This window comes from Caretta caretta, chromosome 4 (genome assembly GCF_965140235.1).
Source record: "Caretta caretta isolate rCarCar2 chromosome 4, rCarCar1.hap1, whole genome shotgun sequence".
In the NCBI taxonomy this organism is placed as follows: domain Eukaryota; kingdom Metazoa; phylum Chordata; order Testudines; family Cheloniidae; genus Caretta; species Caretta caretta.
The window spans coordinates 36,807,065-36,823,329 of NC_134209.1; the positions used below are offsets into that span (position 1 = coordinate 36,807,065).

Consider the following 16,265-nt stretch of genomic DNA (forward strand, 5'->3'; position numbering starts at 1 on the left):
GAGATACTACTTTTCATAAAAGACTACAGATATAAACCCTGATGTCCCATCCAAATTCCACTTACAGCAATTACATTCTTCCTGTATCAACTACCCCTGTTGTTGCAACTGGATAGAGTACACTTCTTCATTCTTGCTCTAAGCTGTTGTCTAATGTTGCTATATGCTGTTTATCAGCTACTACATTCCGCCCCAAAAAGAAGGGACTGTATTTCAGTAATGGGCAAATGATATTGATAAAAATCCTCCTTCCCTTCATACATTAAATGCATTTAAAATGCTTTCAGATCTGCTACATAAAAGAGTAAATTATTTATCTTTTATGATAGTCAGGCTTTGTTCACGGGTGTTTCTTTGACATATGGCACTAAAGTTTACTCCAGTGTGTTAATAATATAAAGGTTACATTCCCTAAAGAGTAAGATTTCAACTATTTATTATATTTTTGCGTGTACTCTCACTACCATGTTTTTCCATCATTGTTTAACACATAAAACTGAAAATAATATAGCTTGTTTAAATACCAGGAGCCTACAGGTGAACTGAAAATGACCAGTTTCCAAGGAAACTAAGTTGAATAGGCTAAAAGTGCTGTGAGTATTGTTATTATAAACAAGATTTAAGAAAGCAGTGTCGCAGTTAAAGAAATACTGAGCTGAAATCATATTTCAGATATATTGTGTGGTATTAACTCATCATCCTAATCAACTAATATTAACCAGCACATGAAAAATAGCAGGGAAGACTGCATCTTTAAAAAATATAATAACCCATTGACATGCAATAATTGCCTTAAAATATAGCTATGCCATGATACTCCTGCATAAAGCAAGCATGCTTTCGTTTGTGCCTCACATCCTATAAAAGCAATCTTCACCCCATCATCTTCTCCAGCTACGGTCTCATATCTAGTCTCTCCATTTCTCTGTTGGAACTGATGCCTCGTCATGGACTGGTCATCGTGACATGCTTCTCATTTGGGGCTTTCGACACATTCAGCAGACAGCTGGCAGCTTGGTTTGGCATGACAGGTGGTCAGTTTAAGGCTGATGGTTGCTGAGCTGTGCCAAGATGACAAATCATATTCTAACGCTTTTCAACTTTTACACAAACAAGTTCATGTATGCAATGGCATTCACTTAGGCGTCCAAGCATAGTCATTCCCAGAACTTGAACAAGCCCTAAATGCTGACCTGAGTAAGACAGCCCCAAACTGTAATCGGTGTCATTTAAAACCAAGAGTGACCAAGTCAGTTTTGAGTGTGTTCCATCTTCACAATGCCAGAGTAGCCCAAGAACTCATATTTCTTAATGGACAGAGCTTGAAACATGAATCCCATCCAGTCTACTTGGAGTAACACTAGATAGATCTCTCACATATCTTAAGCACCTGAGGAAAACTGCAGCTAAGGTGAGGTCATATAACAACCTTCAAAGCAAATTGGCTGGCACTTCATGAGGAGCAAACATTCAAACTCTTCAGTCATCCAGTTTAGCTCTGTTACTTTGTAGAAGAATACTGTGCTCTGGTTTGGTTCCATTCATCTCAAATCAGGTTGGTTGACAGTTACCTGTGTTCAACTGTGCACATCGTACTGGGACAATTCAACCCATACTAGTACCGTGGCTCTCCGTGCTAAGTAAAATCAATCCTCCATATATCCATTGTGAGGATTACAGCCAGAATGGTTGAAAAGATCAGGGCAAACCCAAGCCTATCGCTATAAAAGACTTCTTCGGCCACCCAAGAGCAAGGTTATCGTCAAGGCACCCATTGTGGGCCCACTTGCCATGCCCAGATTTCTCTGCAACATTGATGTGGCAGGAAGAATGGTCTGCAGCTGATGTCAGAAACCAATCTCTTATTATTTACCCGACCACATGTGTACCAGGCTTTGATTTGCCATGCCGCTTATAGGCCCTTCTGAATCAATTTGGAACGGGCCAGGGTCAGCGTGCATCCAGCTTTCATACCTGTGGCCAACAAGAGTATCCCACATGCGGCTGTGGCCAAAGACACACAATGTTCCACATCACTGATGACTGCCTTCTGACCAGATTTGATGGTGGTCTGAGGGCTCTGCACTTTGCTGATGAGGCAGACACAAATTGCCTTGGCAAGCTTCACATCCAGTAAGATGACCATTTATACCCAGTCATTTCTTTCTGTCCACAGTATAATACTCACTATTTCAGTTGTTCAGATAGCCCTCCAACTTCTTAAAAATCATATATGGTTGCTCTGACATGGCCATTTTACATAAGGTTTATTTTGTCCCAGGAATAGTTGTTGTTTTTTTTAAATTAAAAATTGTGCTGAGAGTGCACTATGATTTGATTACATAGTTAGGCTGCTAATAGCTTCTCCAATTCTCTTGTTGTCCTGATTACCATTTTCCTGTGAGCTGATTTCCATTTCAAAGAATATTTTACACTTATATTGCACTTGTTGCCTAAGGATCTCAAAGAGCATTATAAAGACAGGAATCCCTTGTGGGGATCCACCTCTATGAAATTTCCTGGAAATTACCTGTTATTTGTTCCAACTTAGTGCATCCAAAGGAAAAATATATCATTTTTCAGAAGTATCTTTATGAGTCTCACACAAAAATGATTTAGCAGCATCCCTAAACATCTACAAGATTAGGGAAACTCATCCCATAAGCAATCAGCAACATGGCTTTGTAAAGAGTGGTCTTGTCAAAGAAACTTGATTACTTTCTCTGAATGAAAGAATTACAAAATGGAAAAGCAGTAAATGTAATGTATTTAGGCCAAGATTTTCAAAAATTGGTGCCTAAATATAGATAACTAAAACCATATGTAGACTCCTAAATTACTGGCCTCTAACATATTATGATGAGAATAGGGCCTGATAAATTAGGGACAAGATACAAACACTTACAGTTATGTTTCTTACAATAATATATATTTCTTACAAAGAGATGAGGGAGGTCTAGGGTACATTGTTAAATCAAAGAGAAAATTTTTAACCATGGAACTCTCATAAAAGAAAAAACAAAAAGTAAAACAAATCAGAAAACTGTTTAGTGCTTTGAAGATTTACCCGACACTATTGTGTCCTTAAAAGTAAAAAGATCACATTTATTTTTTTCCTAAACAAAAGGAAAGCAACCTTTGTTCTCAGAATAAAAACCACATGCAAACTGACTGAATTACTTTTGGCGGTTAGCTATGTAAATGTTATGAATGTAGCTGTAAAAGTTAAACGTCATCTAATTTGCACAAAGACTGTTAATAATTTGTACAGCAGATAATTAGGCAACTTGTATGCTTCCCTCAGGTCAGGAAAAAAAAAACACTCCAAATTTCCATTTAGTAACAGAACATTGGAAAAAACAGAAACTTCTGCTTTACTATTCTCCTTTATCAAACTGCTCCCTTTATTTGTGGAAAGGCCATTGTAAAACCTACTATTTATAAATAGATGGATATACTAAAGCCCCAGTTGTCATGTACTCTTTACTGTATTCCCCCAGAGGGGGTGAAAGTGCAGCTAAGATTTGAGAATTTAAATGAGAATTTAAACAAGAAAAGAATTGTATTGTCAGTTAAGGTTCCAAGAGAACCATTTTAACTACCTCTCCATGAGTGCCTCCTAGCCTCCATATACTAGCAGGAAACACATCCAATATAACACTACCCTTTTGCTCATATTTAATACAACAAGGCCTTACATAACCATGGAAAATGTCACATACATACATAAAAAGTGAAATATACAGGTTGTATATTACAGTCTAATGCACGGGTGGCCAACTTGTGGCTCCAGAGCCACATGCAGCTCTTCAGAAGTTAATATGTGGCTCCTTGTATAGGCACCGACTCCGGGGCTGGAGCTACAGGTGCCAACTTTCCAATGTGCCGGGGGGGTGGGGGTGCTCACTGCTCAACTCCTGGCTCTGCTATAGGCCCTGCCCCCACTCCACCCCTTCTCGCCCCCTCCTCTGCACCTGCCATGCCCTCACTCCTCCTCCTCCCCCCCCACCCCAGAGCCTCCTGCATGCCATGAAACAGCTGATCGGGAGGTGCAGAGAGGAAGGGAGGGGGAGGCACTGATCGGTGGAGCTGCCAGTGGGTGGGCGGCACTGGGAGCGGGGGGTGTGGTGCAGAGCTGATGGGGGGCTGCTGACATATTACTGTGGCTCTTTGGCAATGTACATTAGTAAATTCTGGCTCCTTCTGAGGCTCAGGTTGGCCACCCCAGGTCTAGTGTATATGATACAGACTGATATGGGGGTCTATTAGGAAGCTGGGCAGGGATATGGCGCAAGGATGCTGTACAGATTACAGTAAGCACACTATGGCTGGGGTGAATGCAACACTGTCTATATTTCCTGTTTACACAGACTCTTACCTTCTTGCTCTATACCCCCTAGTGGCTGCTGTCAGCTTTTGCAACTACTACCACAGAGGCATCTCTTTAGCTGGAATCAAGAAGGGTTAATGGGAAGGGATAGATCTTGCACATATGTGGAGGATGGCCAGGACAGGGATGTGGGAAAGTTTCCAATCCATAATAAGAAGGTGGGAATGGTATTGAGCTCAGAATAGGAGAAAAATGAAGGTTTTATTATTACTAATTATTATTATTTGTCTATGGTAGCATGCACAATGTGATGAAAGTTTCTATATAGACAAGAAGCCGCAATTCCTGCCCTGAGATCATAATCTAAGTAAAGACAGACAAATAGAGGTGTGGAGAAAGAGGAACGAAATAAACAATTTTTTGTAAGTACATATATCAACTAGATCCACTGGCGGCCGAGGTGGGGAAAAGGGAGAGAGAGAGACTGGTGACAAACTATGTACTCACATATATGCACAGCCAATAATGAGTAGGTCTATTCGCCGTATATACTCTCATTTTACTTGAGTGGGAAAGACTACTCATAGCAAACAACTTATCTGTGGAACATATCCCTCTTCTCTTCTGTAGTAGAGTCTCCTGCTGTAGCCTCTGGACAGCCAGCTCTTCAGCACCCATAGTAGTATTTATGTTGCATTTGGGTTATTTCACAAGTATTTACAAAGAATCAGGTTGTAGCAGCAGTTGGAAATTGTAAATGTAAATTGCTTTGGATTTACATCATCAGCTTCCAAAATGAAACAACTGGAATGCAGTAAACTTGTATATTATTTTTCAGCTCTTGCCTAATTTTTTCTCCCTTTCCAAAATTTCCTGTTGTGGCCACTGACTAAGGAAATTTTAAGCCCAAAGAAGCTTTTAGAGAAAGTAGGCTACCAAAATAGAGCTTAGAGTGGAAAGCCTCTTGCACCTTTAACAATAGAGTTGTGACTGGCAACTCTGTAATAAGGATATAAAGGGCTTAAAACTGATTTTACACTCTGGGGATATTTTAATCAATAGTGCAATTACTGCAGCAATAGTATCTAAACCAGAGTTTACTATCTGGAGCAAATGACAAGCACAGAATCCAAATTTACTACTTTTGCTTTACAGAGTGCATACCATCACCTTTCCTCCAAGTGAATGGCCCTAATTGATTACTATATTTTACTGACATGAGTCAATCAGAAGGGCTTTCTGAACCAAAAATCTTGATAATTAAGATTAATATATCAATGTCAATTATCAGGTAATGTTGGTCCTGATGTGGGAGACAAGCTAAATTATTAAACAGTTATGAACAGTCTTATAAAATTATTTTTAAAAATGAAATGAAAAACTATGTATACATCAGAATTAATATATTATTTTTATCAAAGAAGGTGTTTGTAATAGGTCTCATTTTTATTAACAATTTTCCTGGTATGGCAAAAGGGAGGATCATTCAGATAAAGAGACAAATGTCAAATGAATGGCTAGTTACGCCTTGGAAGGAGGTATTAGATAATAAGGTTTAAAATAGAAATACAAGGTCATATTTTCAGCTAGTGTAAATCTATATTGATTTCAATGGAGCTACACCAGTTTACACCAGCTGAGAAACTGTCCAACAAACTGTATTTCTGTTTCCAGTATTCATTGACAAAGGGAAAGCAAAGAGTTGTATTTTCTAAAACTATTTTTCCTATTAGCAAAAGATACAGGAGTACCCAAAAAGACAACCTTTTTTGGTTTTGAGTCATAAAAGCCTCAAAACATGTAAAAATTAGTTCTAGCAGGAATCTAGCATAGTCAGAACTATTTGAATGGGTCATCCACTTCCTTAATAAAAGAACAGTCATTCAATCAGTAATTTATCCCTTCAACGTTCATTACTGCATAGGTGACAGCAATGAAGAAATAGTTTTACACAACAAGAAAAAAACCTAAACCAGTAACAACTACCCCGAAACCTGGGTACGATGCACTCTTTTGAAAGGCCTCCTCCCTGGTGAGATCTTATACTGCTTATTGAGTTCCCCAGCCCTTCTTCATTCATTGGCCCAAGCCACTTATAGAATCATAGAAATGTAAGACTGGAAGGGACCTTGATAGGTCATCTAGTCCAGTCCCCTGCACTGAGGCAGATGAAGTATTATCTAGACCGTCCCTGACAGATGTTTGTCTAACCTATTCTTAAAACCCTCCAGTGACAGAGATTCCATAACCTCCTTAGATAATGTGTTCCCTGCTTAACTACCCTTACAACGAGGAAGTTTTTTATAATATCTAAGCAAAGTCTTCCTTTCTGGAATTTAAGCCCATTACTTCTTGTCCTGTCCTCAGTGGATATGAAGAACAATTCATCACCCACCTCTTTATAACCACCTTTTACGTACTTGAAGACTATATCACATCTTCCTTCATTCTCCAGACTAAACAAACCCATTTTTTCCAATCTTTCCTTCTAACTCATGTTTTATTTTTATCGTTCTCCTCTGGACTTTCCCGAAGTGTGGCACCCAGAACAGGACACAGTACTCCACCTGAAGCCTTATCAGTGCTGAGTAGAAATCTTGCTTGCACAATTCTTGCTAATAAATCCTAGAATGATGTTCACTTTTTTTGCAATGATATTAAATTGTTGACTCATATTTAGTTTGTGATCCATTATAACCCCCCAGTCCTTTTTTGCAGTACTTCTTCCTAAGCAGTCATTTCCCATTTTGTATTTGTGCAATTGATTATTCCTTCCTAAATGAAGTACTTTGCATTTGTCCCTATTGATTTTCATCCTATTTATTTCAGACCAGTTCTCCAGTTTGTCAAGATCATTTTGAATTTTAATCCTGTGCTCCAAAGCACTTGCAATCCCTCTCAGCTTGTCTGAGGCTTGAGCAAAGAACTAAGCCCCCAATCCATAAAGGTTATTGCACTCATCTGGGATGTGGGAGACCCACAATCAATTCCCCTGTTGTCTCACAAGAAGGGATTTGCAAAGAGGTTTCTACCCTCCTTCCCCCATCCCCTAAGGCTCGGACTATAGAGCCATTCTGTCTCTCTCTTTGGCCCAATTAATATTTAATACAAAGTGGAACAGCTTCAACAAGGAGAGACCCACACCATAATATTCCATAGTCCAATGGCACTTACCTGAGAAGTGAGGAACAAATCCCTTCTCTTCATCAGGCAGCGGTGGGAATTGAATGGGGCATTCTCATGTCCAATTGAGCACCCTAACTACTGGGCTAAACCATTCCTCCCCACCATCAGCCATTTTGTAGTAAGTTAGGCATGTTCAGAGCATTCTAGATAGGGCCTTTCAGGTGACAGAAGTGTTTGAGTCAGGGGTTTGTGGATTAGTAGCAACTACATCAGGGGTTTAGGTGAGTATGTCCTTTTATGGATCTGGGCCTAACTTTTTGGTTTCTGGGAATCAGTTATTACAGAACTTTCCACTGTTGCCACCTCTTACAATTTAATCATGACTCTCACATTATTTGGGGGTTTTCTTAAGGCCACCTGCCTCTAGAGTCATGTGATCACATGAGAGTCTTACCAAAGTTTCAACAGCTATCATTTTTAAGCCTGAATTATTGTTTTTGAAACAGGAGGTTGGCAGTACTGCTTCTGTATCCTGTTACACAATTTTTCTGTAATGGATCCGTTTGGTCCTCTTTACACTAGAGAATAAACAGTTTTAAATCCTGGCCTCAAGTGGAGGGCACTTAGGGCAATCTGTGGTTGACATATGTTAGGGGTTTTCTACACAGGGAAATAGCCTGGAATAACTTCTGCAATAGCTCCACTCTTATTCCACACTGAGTGCCTTTGGGGAGTTTAATACACTTTCTAAGTGGATTAAGTTAAACTAAAGTGCAAAAAGGCATCCTTACTGCAAAATAAGTGTCTCCATACAGGAGCTACTGCAGAATAGCTATTGCACTTTAATTTCACACCCTAGCTGATTTCACAGCAGCTTCCACACGTTGACAAGCCTTATTATTGCAGGTCATGTTCCCAGTGCAGCAAAGGCTCGAGTTTGAATGTAAAAATTATTTTATTTACAAGCATGAGAGACAAGTATTACATCCATATCCAAGAAGAATCTGAAATTTCCTTATCAAGTTAGGGGCAACCCATATTATGTTGTCCTTATTATGGTGCAATTGTTATAAAACTCTTGAAATCAGAGGGACTAATGGAAAAGGCTTAATATGGAGTGGATATCCTATCAATTGCCCCTTTCTTCCCTACTGCAAGAGAGATCCTTTTTGTTTAACTATGGAAGATAACGGGCATTTTTATTATCTAATAATGCTGAGTAAACACAGTTTATCCATTGTCTGCACAGAACATTTGGGATTAACTAAATTTACATGGCAGATTTAATTTTCACTGGAAATATTTGGGTTACAGAAACATCAAATTAATCTCTCCCATGCTGAAGATAAATCAAGGTATTTCAAAGAGTAGCCTTGCTCCTTATTGCTCTCTGGCTGTTGAGGTTTGAGACTGCAATCACCGTGTCTGACCTGACAGCTGCATTGTCTGTACCCTGCTCTTGTATGTCAGTGAGGCTTCTCAACTCTTGCAAATTGATCTAAATCTTGTACTCTGTTCAGAAATTTTTCCCTAAAGCAATCTGGTCTTTCAACAAGGCACCAAAACCAAATATAGTAGCATCTGTAGTTAGAATAACCAGCAGTGAACATTCATGCAAAGAAGATAAATGGCCATCTGGCTGAGACCAAGCAGCGAAAGTGTCAGACCCAAAAGTGAATTTTTTCAGAGAAGCAAGTGAAAACAGAGAATTGTACTGAACTCCATACATAATCTTACCTACAAACATTACTCAACATATGGTCTATGCAAAACAAAACAACCTTTTATTTGTTTTACTCAGACAATTAAAGGAGAACACCATTCCTTAATGAGGAAAGGAGATGCAGGTATATGAAGTGGCAGGTCATCATGTTGGGGGACTTAATACTACACAAATAATAAATTGTACGATTATGGCCCTGAGTTTCATGCAGCTTGCTGCTTTCCATGGCAACAGAGAATAACTAATTAGTTCAGTTAGCTGCAAGCATATCTAGTGGACCTGAGAAATAGATAACTATCTTGTTTGAGACTTTGGGGTATAATTTCAGCACTTTATATGCAAAAGTAAGGCTTTATCCTCAAAGGTGCCATTTATATTACAAAGCTAAAGAGTTCCATCGTCCCAACATTCACCTTCTTAAAATTATAAACTTGTTTCAAATTATGACTTATTTTTAACATGTTAACAATAATAAACAAGATCCGCAGCTAGTGTAAATTGGAGTAACTAATTTAAAGTCAATGGAGCTACTCTCATGTGCACTAGCAGAAAATTTTCCCCAAGATTTCTTGGCACTTTTGATATCTTAATAAAAATTGTAAAATTTAGAAGCATCTTTAAAATTTGATAAGCATGAAGTACATAACTTCAAAATAAAAATAAAAATTAAAAGGATAAGAAATAAATTAAGCTATTTTAAAAGTACACATTAGGCACAGGTAGCGCCCAACATTTTAGGTCCTTTGTGGACAGGAGATGAAGTATATTGTGTGAGGCTTTTTATAAATTACTTTGAAAAAACTGTTGCATGAGTGTACATAAACCAGAAGATTAGGGAGAATGAGTGGGAAGCGTTGTTAGAATCCAGAGTTAAAACTAATTGAAATGAACTAATAGCTCTGCACCAGAATACCCCATGAGAAAAGGATAAAGTTCTCGACTAGCAAAAGGTCGAGTCAGTTCTTATCTTTTAGTAATTTGATTTATCCATCCTTTGTTAAAACCCTCACTGGAAGAAATAGGCAGCCTCCAGCACAAATAGTACTGACTATATAAATAATTCTTACTCAGTCTGAATAGGTGCTTAATTGAAGGGTCAATCTGGTGTTTAATAGTATCAAATGCTGTATTATTGTGCTCATATTGGTCTGCTACTATTATAACTAGGGCCTCACTAAATTCACGGTTTATTTTAGTCAATTTTATGGTCATAGGATTTTAAAAATAGTAATTTTCATTATTTCAGCTATTTAAATCTGAAATTTCACAGTGTTATAGTCGTATGGATCCTGACCCAAAAAGGAGTTGTGGAGTGGTTGCAAGTGGTCATTGTGGGGGGGGGGGGTAAGGGTTGTGGAACTACTATCCTTACTTCTGCGCTGCTGCGGACAGTGGTGCTGCCTTCAGAGCTGGGCAACTGGAGAGCAGCAGCCGCTGGCCGGGATCCCAGCTCTGGAGGCAGAGCCGCCGCCAGCAGCAGCGCAGAAGGAAGGATGGCACGGGATGGTATTGCCACCCTTACTTCTGCGCTACTGCCTGCAGAGCTGGGCCCTCAGTCCGCAGCCGCCACTCTCTGGCCACCCTGCTCTGAAGGCAGCAGCGCAGACGTAAGGGTGGCATGGTATGGCACTGCCACGCTTACTTCTCTGCTGCTGCTGGCGGGGCGCTGCCTTCAGAGCTGGGCACCTGGCCAACAGCTGCCGCTCTCCAGCTGCCCAGCTCTGAAGGATGCGCCGAAGTAAGGGTCGCAATAACGCGACAATCACCACCACCCCGCAACTCCCTTTTGGGTCAGGACCCTCAATTTGAGAAATGCTGTTCTCCCCCATGAAATCTGCATCGTATAGGGGAAAAGCACACAAAAGACCAGATTTCACGGTCCATGATGCATTTTTCATGGCCGTGAATTTGGTAGGGCCCTAATTATAACAATGTTGGAAAAATTATATTGTGAGATTCTTAGCCCAAGGACCAATGCCTTGATCAGATTTGTCCATAAGATGTCATGCTCATCTATAGTGCTGCATAAAATAAATAATAATATTATGCATATTAAATTCTATGTAGTGAAGCACCATTTTAGAGTAACAAAAATATTTCCATAAGTGCTTGTCCGACTCTTCAATTACATTTCACCAGTTTTTATAATTACACCATACATTAGGCCAAAGATCATATTAATATTACATCCACAGAAGGCTATAATGTGTTCCAAGTCTGGAAAATTGAACAAAATTGCCAATTACATCATAAAGGTGTCACACAGATAAGCTGGCATACCAAAAAGAACTGACATACTTGCTTTCACACTGTCAAGTAAAGGGGTGGTAAGTAATATGACAGAAACGTTTACACTCGTTGCTACATTTAACAGTGTTAAAAACAAGTAATTAATTTGCACACACTGTACAGCTTTTTGAGGGTTGTAACTTTTATTAAAGTGTCTGCCAATTAAAAAAAAGACAAAACTAGAACTGTGGATTAGCACAATTTTTTAAAAGAAGCATTATCTTTTAATATACTGTATGGCACTGTCTGATTTTCTAAGAGGCTTCAATGGGACTTGCAGCTGCTTAGAACCTCTGAAAACCAGACAAGTCATTATATTTCTACAGGCTATATTGTGCCATCAGTTTTCAAGTAGAACACACCAGTGAAATCAGAAGGGAGTTCTGTTGAAAAAGCGATGTCATGATTATGGCGCTATGTCATTTATAGAAATTGTACAAAACATTCTGGGCGAGTTCCTCCCCCAATCTCTTGACACTTTAAGCTAGGTGAAAAGGATCGAGTGGCATAAGTTTTTCTAAAAGAGTAGCTAGGCAGGGCTGCGGCACTGGAGATTCTGGGCAGTGCTGGACCTATAGGGCCTAGGGTGCCATAACTGATGACACACACCCCAGGGCTATCTAAAAGATGGCGGATGTTGCAGAACTGCCCAGGATTCTGAGGGTGCAAAGGTGGTTTACCATCACTTTATCGCATGCCTGCCCTGAGCTCCAAGTTATGTGCTTCATCTAGACTTAGAGCCACAGCACAGAATCTCACCCTCCGAGTACAGTTTGAAATAAAACTATTTCAGTATGCAGAGAGAAAAAGTTTTGTATTCAAACTAAGAAGGACCTTCATTCCTGTTAACCTTTCTTGAAACAGTTTCCATATTCTAGAGCATAAGGGTCTGATTGTCACAGCTCATACTCATATGGGTACAGGCTTCAGAACTGGGCCCTAACAGTTCACCATCAAATATTAAGAAGGAAACAAATTAGAATTGTGTTATATATTATTTCTAACTCCCTGAAGGCTCATTTTAGTCTACTTCTGAGTAACAGGATCCCAGTGGCACAAAATAATTCTTTACTTATTCTGCTTCACAATTATGGCAGTGAAAATAAATAAACAAGACTCTATATTACTGGATCAATAGGGACTTATGATGCGTCATGCAATATAAGCATCATGATCATAGTTACTTGTGGATTTCAGTTTATATAAATATGCAAAAACTTTCTTGCAGTAAACAAAGCAATGTAACTTGAGAAGTTCAATGTATAATAAACTTGATAAACATTACTTCAAATATAAATAGAACTTCAGTAATATCTCTACGCTCATCATGATCACAGTATTGTAACAGTTTATAGTGTGATACCACAACCACAGAATTTACTGAAAAATTCATCCCTTGGAATTTTGCTCCAGGATCCCAGCTTACATTGAAAAAAGTATGTTTCTAGCCAGCATGGTTGTGAAAATAAACTTGCAACAGATAACAGAATGTAAATCAATGAGGTGTCACCTGATGGACTCTGCAGAGAGTCTGAGACCATAGATCTAAAAAGTTTGGATTGCCAGTTCACCCCAGTGGACTCTGCATTGCTGCAGCCATGAAATATAGCACTTTTAAAAGATGCCATTGAATTCAGTTTTTTGCTGAAGAATTTACCATTTTTCTGCAGCCAGGCATTAAACATTGCTTTTTTTGACCGCCTGCCCTGCCAGGACCTGACTGCAACCGCCTGTTGCTTTGCACCTCTCCACTACAAGGAGGTGTTAATTATAGCATATTTTTCATACACTGTTCCATGAAGCATGACAGCATGAGATCAAGGGAGCTGAGGAGCTGGAGCTCTTCCCTTCCCTGCAATATGGAGGAAGGAGATTCTGAGTCATGCCACTGGGAAAACATTGCAGGAACACAAGGGTGGGAGGCAGTGGGCTGCCTAAAGAGTACACTAAAAAAATCCATCCAGAAATAAATCACTATCAAAAATAATTGTTTATGAATTTTATTTCAAGGAATAGATTCAACTATGGGCCAGCTGTGTCAGTGGGAGAAGATGCGTGTGTGAGTGAGATGGGAATGAAAGAGCAACAGAATACGTGTACATTGCTATGGAAATTTGTCCTATTTTGCCACAACATGGATGGAGCCCTAATCATGATATGTGCTTTTATAGCCACAAAATTCTGACTATTAAAATTGTCATCATCAAAATATTTACTGGATGTCTGACCAGCTGCACTATAAAAGCAATATGTTAATCAACAATACAACATTTATAGTTTTTATATAGTTGCAACTTACACAGGGGAGAACAGACATTAAAAAGGACACCACTGAGGCCTCTACTCTTAAAAACTGAAAAGTTAAAGCTTACTAAAATTATGACTATAAAACTAAAGCACAGATCTCTATCATTATGCTTTTCCACTATGAATTAATTAACTTTAAATGATTTCTAATATACAGTCATATGCTACACCAGTTCTTGTCCATAACTAAACTCAGAGATTAAGACTAACCAAGGCCCAGTCGACTTCCCCAAAATGCTCCAATCCCTCTGCATCCTCAGACTATGTATGAGTAACACATAAAATCAAGCAGAAGCAAAAATACACAACACATGCTCATTTTTTCTATCAGATGCAGGCAAAAACATATGAACACAACCAAAAATACGACACTGGAAATACTGAATTGGAAATGACAAAATCATTCAAAAATATAGCTCCATCATTGCAGCAGCATGTATTTCAAAAAAACCCAACAAATTCCATTTCCCACTACTGAATCCAATTAGTCCCTCAGCTATGTTTAGAAGAATTGGACTCATGCTGACATCCAATTCACAGAGAGGTCTCCCAAACATTCCTTCTGATACAGAGACCCCATTGACTCCTGACTGATGCAATCACTGATAGAGTTACTGTATGAGTATTCTGTATCCCTAACCTTGTATTGTCCCCTTTGATGATTTTTCTTTCTTGTTGAGAAATTTGCTCAACTTTTCTTCTCTCTTCCCTTTGTCAACCCACTCCCTTTTCTATAAAGTCTCTCTTTTCTCTTGTTCTGCTTTCCAAGTTCTTGCTCTCTTCCCAATCTTTCCATTTCTCATCCTTCCAATTACTTCATCCTCTGTCTCCCCTCAATTGCCATCTCACCACCTCTTCTCCTTTGTACTACCCCAATCTCTCTCTCCATTACCCCACTCCCGTCATTGTCAAAATGCCGGGTTCTCTAGTTATCTCAGAACATATATAGACACAATGCAGTATCTGAACACCACACCACCATAAGATATGAAAGTATTATTCTCATTTTACGGACAAGGATCTGAAGCAGAGAGAGATTTGCTGACTTGCCCAAAGATCACACACAAAATCTGTAGCACAACCGGCAATTGAACTCAGAATTTCTAATTCGCAGTCCACGTCCTTGACTGCAAAACCATCTTTCCTTTCCCCCAATCATTACACTGCATTCCCTTCTCCCAAAAAGTTGTAAGAAAAGGATCAGGAAAGGTTTCTTTTGGCAGCGCCTATTCCCCCATAGGACAGAGGAACAATGATAAGCTAAATTGGATCTCTTCTTCCCCAGGGAGTAGAAAGCCAACAGGGTCCAAAGGTGGAGCAGAACTGGAGGGGGAAGGGAAGAGGCTTTCTACAGATACTGTTGCTCTTGCCTCCCATTTCATTGCCTGGGAAGACCAGCTAATGTGGCTGGGTCTCCTCAGACCTAATCCCAAGTAGCAGTACATTTGGCACATAATTGCTACCCAGAGGTGAGAGAGCTGTGTCAGGGAAATTGTAGCAATTAGTTAGATGGTGAAGGCTGCCCTTCCACTGCTCTTTCATCGAGTTTTCTGCTCCACAGAGCTAGGCCCCTTCCCTCAGTAGGCCGCCAGTCAAAGATGTTTAATTTGCTCATGGCTAAATCCACTTTGGAATACATAAGTATAGCACAAAGAGAAGATTCAGGCACTGAAAGTGTACTGTATTTCATTACCCTGAGCAACAGAGGGAGCGAAGGCTAATCAAAGTAGCAATATTTATTTACTCCCATCTGACTCAGCAGTGAATAATAGGTCTGAGGTGAGCCTCTACTACAGCATCTGTTTAAAGCACATACAGTAGGTATGTTGACAAATTCTCACTTACTTTGCTTATTACTGGTCACATTTTTAAAACCTGGCCTCCATTCCTGTTCCCACAATTTGGGAATTGTCATTTAGATATCTAAATTTAGACTGTCCCTACAACTCATGTTAAATGCCTCAATACTGCCAGGAAGATTACAAGCACAACAAGAGCAATGTAGCTAAGGCCAGGATGGCAAATCAGCCCCAGTATGTGACTGAGAACACAGCCCTTATCAACAAACCTCATAAGCTCCGGGGCCAGGAGTAATCTCTTTCACTTCCTTAAAACGCTCCACTCTGGAAACAAAGAGGGAAATAATGGAAGCTGACTTCACGACAGGATTGTACGTCCCAGGTCCTAAGGGAGGAAAAGGAATAATTCATTAAGTAAAGAATTCTTTTAAATGGCTGTTAATAATAGTCTTAGAATGTTGTTTGGACTAGTATATGGTTTATATATATCCTGCAACCTTACTGCCAGATGTCCTACAACATTTGTTTTTCCTTTTAAAATGTAATGTTCATGAAAGGCACCAGAAATAGCTTTGTGGACTGAAACATTCAGAATAATTCCGTCACAAAGAGTAGTAGTGTAAACTTAGCTACACCATTCTATCAACATGGCTGAACTCTATGTTTTGAGGGACTACCTTCAGTGGAAAAG

At 39.4% G+C, this 16,265-nt stretch overlaps 1 protein-coding gene across 9 annotated transcripts in view; it reads right to left on the bottom strand.

The window, feature by feature from the left end:
* STPG2 (sperm tail PG-rich repeat containing 2) overlaps nucleotides 1-16,265 on the bottom strand; it is a 418,033-nt gene that overhangs the window by 130,010 nt on the left and 271,758 nt on the right. For all 9 annotated transcript variants that reach the window (XM_048847110.1, XM_048847117.2, XM_048847109.2 and 6 more), the window contains one exon: nucleotides 15,844-15,959. In XM_048847110.1, the coding sequence (XP_048703067.1) occupies nucleotides 15,844-15,959 (116 nt within the window). The remainder of the gene's footprint in view (nucleotides 1-15,843; nucleotides 15,960-16,265) is intronic.